Genomic DNA, 16093 nt, shown 5'->3' with positions numbered 1-16093 from the left:
CCACCTGGATGTGTTCTGTGTGCCCTGCCCTGGGTGCTCCTGCTCTGGCTGGGGGCTTGGACTAGATGATCTCTGGAGGTCCCTTCCACCCCCTACCTTTCTGTGATTCTGTGACTCATTTTCTTAGGCTGCAGGTTTTGCTGCCTTCAGTGCAAAGCCTTCTGGTGGTTTAATTTCTAACCAGGGAGCAGGCTATGTGTAAGACATGGCACGTGGGGACGTGGTTTAATGGCCATGGTAGTGTTGCCAGTTGGACTTGATGGTCTTTGAAGGCTTTTCCAGCCCAAACAATTCTGTGATTCTACATGAACAGTCCTGGCCAAACCCTTCAGCTGGGGGCACAAAGCTTGCTGCTGAGAGGGAAGCGTCTGAGGTTCCTTTCCAAGAGTGGAGAGCCTAATCACACCATCGTACAAGGCATGTGCCATGCAGGCATCATGAGGCTGCTGGAGGGGTTTCATAACCACTCTCCATGACCACAACATGTGGCCAGGCATCAACAACCTCCAAAGTTCAAAACAAGGCAAAGTTGCTGTGTCAGAATTTGCTTCCCTTTTTATGATGAAGGTTCATTTACAGAGCCAGGGGCTGGTCTGGGGGCAATTTTCCTGCTCTCAACTGCAGTGCTAAGTGACTCTTGTGGAGTCTGAAGTCTAGTTCTGGGCAGCTGAAGTGACATTTCCCTGTTTCTGGACTTTAGGGGTTGCTCACTTGTTTTAAAGTCCAGTTTTCTGGGCTTGTAACATAGAAATGCTGCAATAGCCAACAGAACAGAGTTCTCCTGATGGTTTTTACTGCAGGGATTTTGGAGAAGTTAGTTTTGCTTCCCAGAAATGAAGTCAGAGCAAAACCAGGCCCCAAATTTTTCAAGCCTTCATCTGTGGCTGAGGTGTGATTTGTAGAAATCATAGAATAGTCTGGGTAGGAAAAGATCATCCAGTCCAGCCATCAACCCAACACCACCATGGCCACCAAACCAGGGCCCCAAGTGCCATGGCCACAGGGTTCTGGAACACCTCCAGGCATGGGGACTCCACCACCTCCCTGGGCAGCCTCTGCCAGTCCCTGACCACTCTGGCACCAAAGACATTTTCCCTCATCTCCAACCCAGCCCTCCCCTGGCACAATTTCAGGCCAATTCCTCTCCTTCTAGCACCTGATACTAGGGAGAAGAGCCCAGCCCCCACCTGACTGCAACCTCCCCTCAGGGAGCTGTATAGAGCAATGAGGTCTCCCTCAGCCTCCTCTTCTCCACACTGAACACCCCCAGCTCCCTCAGCTGCTCCTTCCCAGCCCTGTTCTCCAGACCCTGCCCCAGGTTTGTTCATATGTATTGGGTTGAACTGAGGTGGAGTTAATTCTCCTCACAGCATTGTTCTAGAGCTGTGGGTTTTGTTTTGTTTTGTTTTGTTGTTCTTTTGCAGCAGCAGTTGATAACACAGCAGTGTTTTGGCTACAGCTGAATTGGGTATCCGAGCTGTGTCCTTTCAACATTTCCCTGCCCCAGGAGTACATTGAGGGCTGGGCAGGATCTTGGGAGGGGACACAACTGAGCCAGCTGACTCAGACTGGCCAAGGAGGAATTCCATGCCATATGACATCAGCTCAGGTATAAGAAGGAAGTGAAAGAAGGAAGTTTGGGGATTCGTCCATGGCGTTTATCCTCCCAAGGAACCACCAAGCTTAGAGCCCTGCTTCCCAAGACCGACCACCGTCCTGCTGATGGGGAGTAGAGACTAACATCTCTCTCTCTGCTTTCTTTGCTTCCACATGGTCTATTTGCTGTCTGCTTATTAGTGTTATTAAATTGCTCCTATCTCATCCCCGGCTTCTGTTGTATTTTCTTTCCCTTCTTCCCCTGTTCACTTAAGAGGGGGAGTGATAGAGCGGCTTGGTGGGGATCTGGCCTCCAGGCCAGAGCCAAACCACCACATCATAGAATCGCAGAATGGTCTGGATTGGAAGAGACCTCCAGAGCTCATCCAGTCCAACCCCCCAGCAGTCAGCAGGGACATCCTCCACTAGATCAGGTTGCCCAGAGCCCTGTTGAACCTCACCTTGAGTATCTCCAAGGATGGGGCCTCAGCTACCTCCTTGGGCAACCTGTTCCAGTGTTCCACTACTCTCATGGTAAAGAACCTGTTTCTGACTTCCACTGTTGCCCTTATGGAGGGAGTTTCCCCTGCCTTTCCAGAGCAATGCCACTTTTCCCTCCATGGGGCAAGTTTCCTGTACAGGAGGTGCTGGGATCTGGCTTGCATCAGCAGCAACTTTGCAGGGAGGGCATGGCTCTCATCAGCTCCTATGGCAAAACCAGCCTGGAGCTGAGAGTGGGAGGCTGGGTGGCTTCTGAGCTGCGTGGATCAGCAACTCATACATACAGGCTCTGAAGCTTGCAGCTCTGAAGCTCTGGCCTATCCAGGAGGGTTTCTGGATTCATTTAGAAAGCAGAGGCTGTGCTTGACCAGAGTAGCAGAAGTGCTTTGGCGCAAATAGCTTAACCCCTTGTTTCCCTCTCTGCACACCCTGCACATGAGTGCTTACCTGCACCTCTGGACTATCAGGTTGCTGAGCAGTCTGTTGGTAGCACAGTTTGAAATCATCAGGCTGAATTAAACGAGGAGGCTGAGGGGAGACCTCATCACCCTCTACAACTCTCTCAGAGGAGGCTGGAGCCAGGTGGGGCTTGATCCCTTCTCATGTGCAAAAAGTGACAGGACAAAAAAATGGCCTCAAGTTGCACCAGGGGAGGTTTGGGTTGGATATTCGGAAAAGCTTCTTCCCCAGAAAGGGGTCTCAGGCACTGGTGCAGGCTGCCCAGGGAGGTGGTGGAGTCACTATCCCTGGAGGTGTTTAAAAGCTGTGAGGGATGTGGTGCAGTGGCAGTGGCTTAGCAGCAGCGGTGGGGTTATGAGCTCTGGGTGAGTGGATGGACTTGGTGATCTCAGAGGTCCTCTCCAGCCTTAACAGTTCTGTGGCTCTATGTTAATCTCTGGCTATTTTACATATTATGTATATGTAATTTTTTTCCATCTTATGATTTTCCTGCAGGAAAAAACCAGAGTGGTTGAGCCCTTGGACTATGAGAACGTGATCCTCCAGCGCAAGGTTCAGATCTACAGTGATCCCCTCCGAGACTTGCTGATATTTCCCATTGAGGATGTGTCTGTGAGTTGGCACTGCCTGTTTCTCACATTTGAGGCTCACTCAGCATTTAAACATGAGGAGAAACTTCTTTACTTGAGGGTGCTGGAGCCCTGGGGCAGGCTGCTCAGAGAGATTGTGGAGTCTCCTTCTCTGGAGAGATTCTCAGCCTACCTGGAAGTGTTCCTGTGCGAGCTGATTTGGGTGAACCTGCTTTAGCTGGAAGGGTTGGATTAGATGATCTCCATAGGTCCCTCCCAACCCCCACCACCATTCTGGGACTCTGTGAGCTTCAGTCCTGTTTACCTTGTAGAATTTCCAGTTAACCAAAGTCAATTTGGGCTGCACTGCTGACACATAAAAGCAGCATGACCCACTGATGATTTGGGCCCACCCCATGTCCTTGAACAGGTACCAAGCCCTGAAGACCCAGCCTGCACTGAAAAGATGTTCTTTTTCCTGCAGATCTCAGTCATCAGCAGGCAGAGAAGGACTCTGCAGTCGACAGTGCCAGAAGATGCTCTAAAGAAAGCACAGAGTCTCTTTGTCAAAGAGGTAGGGGCAGAATTCCACTCAACATCCTGCCTTCAGCATTTTCTGCCCTTGGGCAGGATGTTCTGCTGTAGCTGTTGGCCTGCAAGGTGGCAGATCACTTGGCTGCTCCTGTGTGGGAAGCACCAGTCACTGGTGGGCTGACTGCAGGAGACAGTCCTCACACCTGCCTCTTGCACAGGGCTTCTTTCCAGTGGGTTTTGTAGGCATGCAAAATGTGTTGCTGTGCACCACCTGCCACAACTGCAAGGTGCAGGGGTGCAGCAGGAGCATCTGCAGGGCCACAGCTTTGTTTTGCAGAGTGCAGCTCTCGAGGACAATTCCCTCCCAGTGCAGGGGAACTAAATGCCAAGTTGTTGGCTGATGTTGGGTTAGAGGCACTACACTGCTGGTGCTTTCTGGAAGACAGTGGCCTCTCAAATCAATCTTCCCTTTTTTTAGTGCCCTGGAGTGATGTTAATACACAAGCAGCAGCTGTGTGGTAGGCCAGGTGCTCTGGGGTTTTTGTCTGTCTTCTGAAAAGGTTCCTCATGAAACTCTGCGTTGTGATGCACAATGAACGCAGCAGCTTGTTCAGACCCTCTTCACTCGCCCTTATCTCACCCTGTCACCTTACAGCCCCTGTGCATAGCTCTGTTTGGCTGGGAGTAGCCTGCAAAGAGCTGTGTTGTTTTCCTTTCAGTGCATTAAAACCTACAGCTCCGACTGGCACGTGGTGAACTACAAGTATGAGGAATACTCAGGAGACTTCCGCATGTTGCCGTGGTAAGTGGTGCGCTCCCTTGGAATGCGGATGGCGTGGCCACAGCTCTGGGGCTTGCTCAGGAGAAACAGTCTGCCCTTGCTCTGGAGGCTTGTCCCACAGGCAGCTGCTCTGAAAGTTAGAGAGCTAGAGGTTTATGTCAAGAGGGAGGGGACAGGGGCAGGCTCTGCTCATTTGCACCCTGGGATAGGACAAGGAGCAATGGATATAAACTGCAGCACAGGAGGTTCCACCTCAACAGGAGGAGAAACTTCACTGTGAGAGTCACAGAGCCCTGGAGCAGGCTGCCCAGAGAGGTTGTGGTGTCTCCTGCTCTGGAGCCTTCCCAGCCCTGTCTGGATGTGTTCCTGTGTGACCTGTGCTGGATTCTCTGCTCCTGCTCTGGCAGGGGCTTGGGCTGGAAGCTCTCCAGAGGTCCCTTCCAACCCCTAGCATCCTGTGAGCTGTGATCATGCCCTTGGCACTCAGCTGGCCCAGGGGGATGCTGACAGTAGAGCCAGCACAGGTCTGTTATGGTTTGAGGCTGGATGCCGTTAAGAACCATAGAGTTCCTTAAGGTCCTCCAGAAGGGACTAGATGGGCCCAGGAAATTGTAACTCGTTATCACATCCCATAATTAATAACAAATAAAAAATAGTAAACTGGCTGCAGAGTCAGTTTCTGCCCTTTTTCCCTCCCTCTCTGCACCTGGGAGGATGTGCAGAGCTTTATCTTGAGTGTGGTATGGGGGAGTGAGGCCTGGCTCAGCCTGGAGCTGCCAGGCAGATTTTGTAGCTGCATGGCTTGGGTCGGGGGGGGCAGCAGAGAGGCATGGGGGACATTGGAAGCCTCGCTCTTTGGGCTGGTTTGGAGGGAGGTTGTATGCAGCTTTGGCCTAAGGAGGTTCTTGAAGAACCATGGCCAAGGTGAATTGTGGATTTTGTGTATTTTATATGCTTTTGCACTGTAGTATGTAAGGATGAAAAGCATTTCCATGTGAACTTTCAGTTCTGTCCAATGCTGTGTGGAGCTGTTCTCTTTGAGTCCTTTGAGAAGGGTTAAACAGCTCTTGTCTTACTCCTTAAAGTAAGACAAGGTCACAGCTTCACATCCTACCCAGCAGCATGCCAGCACCCCCTGCATCTAGGGGTGCATAGAATGATAGAATCACAGGATTGTCAGGCTTGGAAGGGAGCTCAAGGCTCAGCCAGTCCCAACCCCTGCCATGGGCAGGGACACCTCACACCACAGCAGGTTGCTCACAGCCACCTCCAGCCTGGCTGCAAACACCTCCAGGCAGGAGGCTTCCACCACCTCCCTGGGCAACCTGTGCCAGGCTCTCACCACCCTCCTGGGGAACACCATCCCCTCTCCCCACTTCTAGATCTGCTCCATCCCCCCCAGTCCCATCCCTCCCTGATAGCCTCAAAAGTCCCTCCCCAGAATTCTTGGAGCCCCCTTCAGGTCCTGGAAGGCCACCATAATGTCTCCTGGGAGCCTTCTCCTCTCCAGCCTGCACAACCCCAACTCTCTCAGGCTGTCTCCAGAGCAGAGCAGCTCCAGCCCTCTGCTCCTCCTTGTGGCCCTTCTCTGCCCTGGGCATGTGGCAGCATAGTATTGGCAGTGTCTGCTCATCCCAAACCAGGAGCCTTGTCCTTCTAGGGTTGTTGTCTGAGTGCTGCACGCAGTGTTCCTATACTGAGCAGATCCTCTGTGCCCCACATCACTGAGATGTTGTTTTACAGCTTCAGTCTAGCCTCAAGTTGCCACTGGGCACGTTTAGACTGGACATGATGAAACATTTTTCCCAGTAAGAGTGGTCAGGCATTGGAATGTGCTGTGCAGGGAGGTGGTGGAGTTTAAAGGTCATTTGGATGTGCTGCTTGGGGATAAGGTTTAGAGCTGAACCTTGTAGAGTAGGGTTCTGGGTTGGACTTGGTGATCCTGAGGGTCTGTTCCAACCTGAATGTTTCTGTGATTCTGATTCTGTCTTACAGCTGATGGACACTGAGAGTGCTGGGGAGTTCTGTGCTCTGAAGGGCTGGGCTGTGCCAGGGCCTCCAGCTCCAAAGCTAGTTGGGTTTTGCAGACAGGCTTATGCATCTGGGGTATCTCCCGGCGGTTGTGTTCTCAGTGGTGGTGCCTGCTGTGCTCTCCCTCCCCATGCTCCATGCTTGTCTGGACCACTGCTGAGGTTGTTGGTGCACTGGCAGCGTGTGAAGTGCTTGTTCTTGTTAATTGGCTGAACTGCTCTGTCCTGAGGAGATTATGGGGAAGTGAAACAGCACTGGGGCAACACTGCTGACCAGAGAGTCCAACAGAGGCCAGAAGGGTGCTGAGAGGCCTGTGAGGAGGAGGAGACCTGGGGAAAATCAGCCTGACAGGGGGTCTGATCAATGCTGATCAATAGCTAAAGGGTGGAGGTCAAGAGGATGGGGCTCTTTTCAGGGGTGCCCAGTGATAAGGCAAGGGGAAGTGGGCACAAACTCAAAGACAAGAGGTTTCATTTGAGCATGAGGAAAGACTTCCTCACTGTGAGGGTGCTGAAGCCCTGGAGCAGGCTGCCCAGAGAGGTTCTGGAGTCTCCTTCTCTGGATACATTTCTGTACAACCTGCTGTTGGTGACCCTGCTTTAGCAGGTGGATTGGGCCTGGGAAATCATACTAAAATTTGTGAGTAATACAGTTGGATCTTGCTTCTCATTCAGCAAGCTGCATCTCTGTGCTGCATGCATGCAAGTCAGCAGAATAGAATAGAGCAGAATAAACCAGGTTGGAAGAGACCTTTGAGATCATCAAGTCCAACCTATCACCCAACACCACCTAATCAACTAACCCATGGCACCAAGCACCCCATCAAGTCTCTTCCTGAACACCTCCAGTAATGGTGACTCCACCACCTCCCCAGGCAGCCCATTCCAATGGGCAATCACTCTCTCCGTGTAGAACATCCTCCTAACCTCCAGCCTAAACCTCCCCTGGCACAGCTTGAGACTGTGTCCTCTTGTTCTGGGGCTGGGGGCCTGGCAGAACAGACCAACCTCCACCTGGCTACAACCTCCCTTCAGGGAGTTGGAGAGAGCAAGAAGGTCTCCCCTGAGCCTCCTCTTCTCCAGGCTAAGCAACCCCAGCTCCCTCAGCCTCTCCTCACAGGGCTGTGCTCCAAACCCCTCACCAACTTTGTTGCCCTTCCCTGGACACCTTCCAGCAAGTCAACCTCCTTCCTAAACTGAGGGGCCCAGAACTGGACACAGGACTCAAGGTGTGGCCTAACCAGTGCAGTGTACAGGGGCAGAATGACCTCCCTGCTCCTGCTGGCCACACTGTTCCTGATGCAGGCCAGGATGCCATTGGCCCTCCTGGCTGCCTGGGCACACTGCAGGCTCATGTTCAGCCTACCATCCACCAGCACCCCCAGGTCCCTCTGTACCTGGCTGCTTTCAGCCACTCTGACCCCAGCCTGTAGCACTGCCTGGGGTTGTTGTGGCCGATGTGCAGGACCTGGCACTTGGATGTGTTCAATCTCCTGCCCTTGGCCTCTGCCCATCTGTCCAGCCTGTCGAGGTCTCGCTGCAGAGCCTCTCCTACCCTCCAGCAGATCAACTCCTGCCCCCAGCTTGGTGTCATCTGCAAACTTGCTGATGATGGACTCAATGCCCTCATCCAGATCATCAATAAAGATGTTAAAGAGCACAGGGCCCAGCACTGATCCCTGGGGCACACCACTGGTGCCTGGCTGCCAGCTGGCTGTGGCACCATTCACCACCACTCTCTGGGCTCAGCCTCCAGCCAGTTCCTAACCCAGCTCAGAGTTGCTGCTGTCCCAGCCAGGGGCTGACAGCTTGGCCAGGAGTTTGCTATGGGGGACGGTGTCAAAGGCCTTGCTGAAGTCCAGGCAGACCACATCCACAGCCTGCCCCACATCCACCAGGCAGTCACCTGGGCATGGAAGGAGATCAGGTTGGTCAGGCAGGACCTGCCCTTCCTAACTCCATGCTGGCTGGGCCTGATCCCTTGGCCATCCTGTAAGTGCTGTGTGATTGCACTCAGGATGACCTGTTCCATGATCTTGCCTGGCACTGAGCTCAGGCTGACAGGCCTATAATTCCCTGGCTCATCCAGCTGGCCCTGCTTGTGGATGGGCACCACGTTGGCAGCTTCCAGTCACCTGGGAACTCTCCAGTGAGCCAGGACTGCTGGAAAATGATGGAGAGCAGCCTGCCCAGCTCCTCTGCCAGCTCTCTCAGCACCCTAGGATGGATCCCATCCAGTCCCATGGGGATCCAAGTGGCTGAGGAGATCTCTAACTACCTCCCCCTGGAACACAGGGAACTACCTCCCCCTGCTGCTCCCTGGCTCCATCTGCCAGCTCTGCAGGCCAGCTGTCTGGAAGACATTCTGTCCTGCCAGTAAAAATGGAGGCAAAGAAGGAGTTAAGCAACTCTGCCTTTTCCTCATCCCTTGTCACAACGTTCCCCTCCGTGTCCACCAAGGAGTGGAGGTTGTCCTTGCCCTTCCTCTTGCTATTAATGTATTTATAGGAGGACTTTTTGTTGTCCTTCACAGCAGAGGCCAGTCTAAGCTCTAAATGTGCTTTTGCTTCCCTAATTTTCTTCCTACAAGACCTAGCAACATCCTTGGACATTCCATGGGTTGCCTCCCCTCTCTTCCAAAGGTGATGCACCCTCTTTTTTCCCTTAGTTCCTTTAGAAGCTCATTGCCCATCCAGGCTGTCTGCCCTGGGGCTCATCTTCTGGCACATTGGCACAGACTGTTCTGAGCCTTCAAGAGTTCTTCCTTGAAGCAGGCCCAGCTCTCCTGGACCCCTTTGTTTTTAGGGCTGTTTCCCAAGGAACCTTCTGAGTTAGTTCCTTGAGTAACCTGAAGTCTGCCCTCCAGCAATCCAGAGTGGAGGTCTTCTTGCTGCCCCTCTTAGCTTGACCAAATACTGAAAACTCAATTATCTCCTGGTCACAGGCCCCTAAACACCTCTGACCACCACATCCCCACCAGCCCTTCCCTGTTGGTGAAGAGGTCATGGCCCCTAAACACCTCTGACCACCACATCCCCACCAGCCCTTCCCTGTTGGTGAAGAGGTCATGGCCCCTAAACACCTCTGACCACTACACCCCCACCAGCCCTTCCCTGTTGGTGAAGAGGAGGTCATGGCCCCTAAACACCTCTGACCACCACATCCCCACCAGCCCTTCCCTGTTGGTGAAGAGGAGGTCATGGCCCCTAAACACCTCTGACCACCACATCCCCACCAGCCCTTCCCTGTTGGTGAAGAGGAGGTCAAGCATAGCCTTGCCCCTGGTAGGCTCTCGCAGCACCTGGGATAAGAAGCTGTCCTCCATGCATTCTAAGACCCTCCTAGACTGTCTCCTCTCTGCTGTGTTGAGATCCCAGCAGATGTCAGGCAGGTTGAAGTCGCCCATGAGAGCAAAGTCAGGCAATCTTGAGACAGCCTTTCGCTGCCTTTGGAAGCTCTGCAGAAGCAGACAGCTAACAGGGAGAAAGCAAATTACCAACTGTTTATGCTTAATTTCCATGGAACACACTCAGAGGTTAGCTTTCTCTAGCTGTAAGTGACTGGAGGCCTCTTGAAATCTGTCTTCTGCAGGAGGGCAGTTGTGCTGTGCTCTCTAGTCTGCAGTTTCAGTCTTGGTTCTGCATCCAGCACCCACTTGCTGGCATGGAAACCCTCATTAGGTCTCAGTCATTAAAATTGCAAATGTGTTTTGATTTCAGCAAATCCTTTAGGCCAGATAAGATTCCAAGCCATGTGTTTGAAATTGATGAAGACTTTGAAAAGGATGAGGTAAGGACATTTATTTTTTCCCCCATGTATTCTGCTCTAAGACCTGTTAAAAAGCAGATTTCCTGAGGCAAGGTGAGAATTCAGCTCCCAGCAATGGTTTTCTGGTGAGATGCTTCATTACTGTGAGGACAGGACCAAAACTAAGAATGTGATTCCTTTCAAAGCACGACAAGATGTTCCTTTGGAGCCAAGGATCCCCTAATTATCTGGAAAATTAGGAATAATCTTTTCTCATGGCTTTTTCACTCGAAACTGCAACAGCATAAAGGAAAAAAAAAGGAAGCCAAACAACTCCTGAGTAAAATTCTTCACACCCAGAATGATGTCTGGTTTTTTTCTGCACTCTGGTATTGGCTTCTCCTCTTCAAAGGACTTGTGCTCTGCCACGTAACCTGCAGCTCTCAATCGCTGCTACCCACACAGTGTGGTAATCCCACTCTGTGGGTACTGCTCAGAAGTGGTTTGCTTCCTGTGGACCTTGATGTGTTTGTGTTCACCTGGTTGCAGGTAAGATTTGCATCCCATGGGGGTGAGCTGGTGGCTCTGTCATTGGGGCATTTTCATGGGCATTTTCATAGAGTCACAGAATGGTTTGGGTTGGAAGGGACCTTCAAAGCTCAGCCAGCCCAACCCCCCCTGCGGTCAGCAGGGACATCCTCCTCTAGATGAGATTGCTCAGAGCCTTGTCAAGCCTGACCTTGAATGTCTCCAGGGATGGAGCCTCAGCCACCTCCCTGGGCAACCTGCTGCAGTGTTCCAGCAGCCTCCTGGGGCAGAACTTGTTCCTCACATCCAATCTCAATATGCTCTGCTCTCATCTCAAACCATTGCCCCTGGGGCTGTCCCTGCAGGCCTTTGGGAACAGTCCCTCTTCAGCCTGCATGGAGCCCCTGCAGGTACTGGCAGGCAGCTCTAAGGTCTGCCTGGAGCCTTCTCTTCTCCAGGCTGGACACTCCCAGCTCCCTCAGCCCGTCCTTATAGGAGATGTGTTCCAGCCCTCTGATCATCTCTGTGGCCTCCTCTGGACCCTCTCCATCAGGTCCATGTCCTTGCTGTGTTGAGGGCTTCAGAGACGGACACAGCCCTCAGGTGGGGTCTCAGCAGAGCACAGTACATTGGCAGAATCACCTCTCTGGATCTGCTGGCTGTGCAGCTGGACAATCTGCTAGCCAGTCCAGCTGCCACATTTCCCTGTGCTTGTCACATTTGCTACCAAAGGGAGGGAGAGCATTTGTCTGTCTCAAGTCCCATGTGAAGCTGAATTCACACACATGACATTAGGAAAGGTTATTTTATTATGGGAAGAGTTGACTCCAACTGTTTGAAATCTGAATGACACCAAGATGCTGCTGCTGAGGGACTTCTAGAGGAAAAGGTAAGTCTCTTTCTTACGAAAGTGAAGATCTGATGCCTCTGTTTCACATACAACTGCTCTCTACAACTCCCTGCAGGGGGGTTGGAGCAAGGAGGGGGCAGCCACTCCTTGGTGGCAAGTGACAGGAGCAGAGGAAATGGTTTCAAGTTGCACCAGGGGAGGCTCAGGATAGATATCAGGAAATATTTATTCACTGAGAGGGTTCTCAACCGTTGGAAGAGGCTGCTCAGGGCAGTGCTGGAGTCACCATTCCAGCAGCTGATGGTGTAGTGCTGACCCTGCAGTGCTGGATGAAGGGTTGGACTGGATGAGCTTTTCTAACCAGCTCTGTTCTGTGATTCTGTGTGTGCCAGAACACCTTGGGTCTCAGCAGGGATGGCTTTTTCCTAACTGGAAATGTGTTTTGGAAGTTTGGCCTTAATTTTGTTATCTGCTGTGTTGTTGGTTCACATTATGCCATTGTTCCCTAGCAACCTCAATAATATCTGCCTTGGCTGGAGCTGTTATCAGCAAAAGGACACAAATGCACTATCAATATTTGAAGGAGACATTTTTTTCCTTCTGGTTAGTGTCCCAAATACTCAAAACAAGTGAAGTTACTGATGTTGGTTGTGGAAGAGTATTTCTGGTGCTTTGGCAGATGTTTTGGCATGGTCATATCTGTTGCAGATTCCTGATGGAGTATTTACATCAGGCTTCTGTCATGGTCATTCAAGGCAAAGAAATCTCTTGATGAAATAAAGGTCTCAATGTCCTTCCTGCAGTGAGGGGCCCTAAACTGAACTCAGGGCTCGAGGTGTGGCCTCACCAGTGCTCAGTACAGGAGGACAATCCCTGCCCTGCTCCTGCTGCCACACCACTGCTGATTCAGGCCAGGCTGCTGGTGGCCTTCTTGCCCACCTGGGCACTCCCTGGCTCATGTTCAGCTGCTGTCACCCAGCACCCTCAGGGCTTTCTCTGCTGGGCAGTTTCCAGCCACTCTGCCCCAAGCCTGCAGCCTTCCTGGGGTTGTTGTGACCCAAGTGCAGGACCCAGCACTTGGCCTTGGCAAATTTCATCCTGTTGGCTTTGACCCATGGGTCCAGCCTGACCAGCTCCCTCTGCAAGGCCTTTTCTACCCTCCAGCAGTTCACCACTCCCACCCTATTTAGTTTCATCTGCAAACTGAAGGTGGAGTGGGGTGATTTCCCCAGGGGAGGTCACAGTTATGAATGGATGGAGGGCAGTTCTCCCTTTGTGGGACCATGGGACAAGAGCAGAGATGGACATCCTAGCTCCTGTGGCAGGAACAGCCTGATTGGGTCACTTGAAACTTCGTGTTTTGCTAGCAGTGACACCAATCAGTTCCATTCCAGCTCTTGAGGTTCGGTGGCTTTTGCCTAAATTTAATGCAGAGAGTGGGTTTGTATGAAAGGAAATGACAAACAGAGGCTGGAGTTGTGTATTGGGCAACTTCCTAACCAGAGCAGTTGGAAAATGTCCTTCTTCCCAGGTTTTTGAAATGCTGGGCTGAAATCCACCATGCAGCTCCTCCTTGCAGAGCTGCCAGGCAGCTCTGGCAGCATAGGTGGAATCTTGCTGGTTTCAAAAGGTGACCCAAAGTAGCCTGGTTTGCCTCTTGCCTTGAAATGTTTTGTGCTAGCACCATACATGTAGCTGGGCCTGTTCCATGTTCATAGTGATAGGACAGGGGGGAATAGAAGAAGAAGTGGCACAGTAATAGCTCATCTCTTAATGAGAGCTTGATGATGATGATTACCTGAAGGGATCCTGCAGGAAGGCTGCAGAGAGACTTTTCCTGAGGGTGTTTGGAGGCAAGACAAGGGGGAATGTTTGAAGCTCAAGCAGAGCAGGGTTAGACTGGAGCTGAGGAAGAAGTTCTTCAGTAGGAGGGTGGTGAGACTCTGGCACAGGCTGCCCAGGGAGGCTGTGGCTGCCTTCTGCCTGGAGGTGTTGAAGGCCAGGCTGGATGAGGCCTTGAGCAACCTGGGCTAGTTGAGAGGTGTCCCTGCCCCTGGCAGGGGGTTGGAAGAGATGGTCTCTGCTGTGCCTTCCAACCTGAGCCAATCTGTGTGATTCTGCTTCATTATCCATGTTGCTGTGTTGCTGCAGTGTAACTCCCCTGCTTTCCAGGGTGCATGTCTGTCTGGCCTAGGGGAATGTTCCATGGATGGTAGCTCACCTGACCTCCTCTTTCTCTATTGCTTTGCTCTCTTTCAGGATTCCTCCTCCCTGTGCTCCCAGAAGGGTGGTGTGATAAAGCAAGGCTGGCTGCACAAAGCCAATGTCAACAGCACAATCACTGTGACCATGAAGGTGAGTCTGAGCCAGCCCTGACGTCAGTTGTGAGCAAGAGACCTGGGGAGGCTCAGAGCACAGCTCTAAAGCAGCAGGAGTGCAGCAGGTGGCTCTGGATGGGCACCTTGTAGGTGCAGAACTTATAGAGTATCTGTCCTGGTTTAAGGCAGCCTGTTCTAAGAAGCTGATTTCTCACCAGCTGATTCAACAGGCTGAACCCAGGACAGTATCCCAAGTTGGACTAAAAATCCCAGTCTGGTAACAGCTTTTAACCCTTCCTTTCTCAGAGTACAAGAGCAATGTACTTCAAATCCTGACAGGCAAGCTGAACAACAGGACAAAGCAGGTTCTTGTTAACCCAGGCTGTTTTCTGAGGCCCAGAAGGGGAAGCCAGTTTAACGAACTGAGACAACTGTCCTGCAAGGACTCTGCGCTGAGAGTTTCCTTGCTGGTAGGAAATACTTAGAACTGAAACACCAAAAGCAGGGCTGCTGTCACTGAGGCAAAGGAGCAGCACTGAGCTGGGAGCAGCAGCTGCATTGTCTCCAGCTCGCTGCTGTCCATAGCCTGGTTTAGCTGTTGCTCAGGCTTTGCAGAGGAGGTTGACTTCCATGGCAGGTTTTCGCTGTAGCAGTGAGCCTGTCTCTTGTTCCACCATGCAGCTGCCTCGGTCCAGCATGGGGAGAGTATTAGTTAGTTATGCTGAGCTATGCAGCTAGAGGCTGGCTGCAGTGAGGATGGTTGTGAGGGTGTTAGGAAATCTCCAAAAGCTCAGTTGTGCTGAGGCTCAATGCACTGAGTTAGGACAGGGCCCTTCACAGAGCTCATTTGAACCTGAGGTTTCCAATGGTTGCTGATGAGCTGGAAGCCAATAGAAGGACCTGGATTCGCTGCTTTTCTGAGTAGCAAGGCTGAAGCCATTTCTGCTGCTGTATCTTCTGGGGGAGGTATCATATGTGCTCAAAGCAGCCAGCTGAGTCCACTTTAGCCTGAGCCTCTTGTTGGCCTGAGTGCTCAGCACCTCAGACTCCCCTTTCGCAGACCTAATCTGGACTGCACTGGTGTCAGTTGGTTACAGAGAGCCTACTGTGAAACTCAGATATCAAAGCACTGAAAAGCTGTGGCCATTTTCTGAGGTGGTCCTGGGCACCTCTGTGTCTTACAAAAGACTCCTAAGGCACGTGGGACAAATCAGAGGGCTTTGAATGGCTACAGTCCTACCACCACGTTGAAGCATAGCTGTGCTCAGCCAGCTTTTGGGTGCTGGTTCTGTCGGTGCTGGGGGTGCTGTGCTGGGGCCTGTTGCTAGGCATGTGCAGAGGATGTGCTGTGGAGAGGCAGTGCAGCAGCAAACTGCAGTTAGGCTGCAGCTGCCAACCTGCATTTCACAGGAGCATTGCTTTGGCAGACATGCTCCTTGCTGTGGCCCAGCTCTATCGCTGTCTGTTTTGCAGCATGTCAGCGTGGTGCATCACAACCATGGCATTGGGATCATTTCCCTTCCCTTCTCCCCTCACCCCTTCTCTCCTTTTTTCTTTTACTCTTTTCTTCAACTCTCTCTCTTCCTCTCTCTCTTTTTCTCCCCTTCTCTCTTTTTTCTTCCCCTTTCTCTATCTGTTTCTTTCATCTCTTCCCAGCTGAACTTCCTTGGTTCTGTAGCCATCTTTCTGCAATTGCAGTGCTCACCAGCAGCATCTGCAGCCTGCTCAGAGAGGCTGTTCCCTCTGCTGCCAGCGTTGTGGTACTCCTTTCCAAGGGCCACAGTCTTCTAGCAGTTTCTGCTGGCAGCAGTGTTTGCAGGGGAAGTCACAGCCTGGTGTTTGCTGCTTGCTTCTCCATTTCCTGTGGAACAGAATTGAGAAGTTGCAAATGGTTTAGCCTCAAATCCCATAGCCAGGGGAGATATCAGCCATCCCATCATGGGTTTCTGCAGCATCCACTGCCAGAGTTTCTGAGATGGGTTCTGTCAAGTGCTCAATCGGTGTTTCAGCTGCCTTCATGCTTAGCAAGCTTGGCTTGCCATGGAGTTCTGTGCTTTGCTGAATTAAAGGTTTAGTTAAATCTTACAAATCCTGAAGCTCAACAGGCCTTGAGGCATTTCTGCAGCTAACAGTCATCTAAATGATGCCAGAGGCTGCCTTGCAGAGGGCTTAGGTTACCC

At 51.9% G+C, this 16093-nt stretch overlaps 1 protein-coding gene across 4 annotated transcripts in view; it reads left to right on the top strand.

Annotated features, from left to right (window-relative positions):
* Positions 1 to 16093, top strand: part of LOC137457367 (dedicator of cytokinesis protein 11-like) — a 126463-nt gene that overhangs the window by 23813 nt on the left and 86557 nt on the right. For all 4 annotated transcript variants that reach the window (XM_068169268.1, XM_068169266.1, XM_068169267.1 and 1 more), the window contains exons 2-6: positions 3052 to 3168; positions 3610 to 3699; positions 4379 to 4461; positions 10190 to 10259; positions 13855 to 13950. In XM_068169268.1, the coding sequence (XP_068025369.1) occupies positions 3052 to 3168; positions 3610 to 3699; positions 4379 to 4461; positions 10190 to 10259; positions 13855 to 13950 (456 nt within the window). The remainder of the gene's footprint in view (positions 1 to 3051; positions 3169 to 3609; positions 3700 to 4378; positions 4462 to 10189; positions 10260 to 13854; positions 13951 to 16093) is intronic.

Source organism: Melanerpes formicivorus, unplaced genomic scaffold (genome assembly GCF_026170545.1).
Source record: "Melanerpes formicivorus ecotype bairdi unplaced genomic scaffold, bMelFor1.0.p_v2 SCAF_174, whole genome shotgun sequence".
Taxonomy (NCBI): domain Eukaryota; kingdom Metazoa; phylum Chordata; class Aves; order Piciformes; family Picidae; genus Melanerpes; species Melanerpes formicivorus.
Note: the sequence above shows the minus strand (reverse complement) of the source record. Positions and strands in the feature narration are given on the sequence as shown.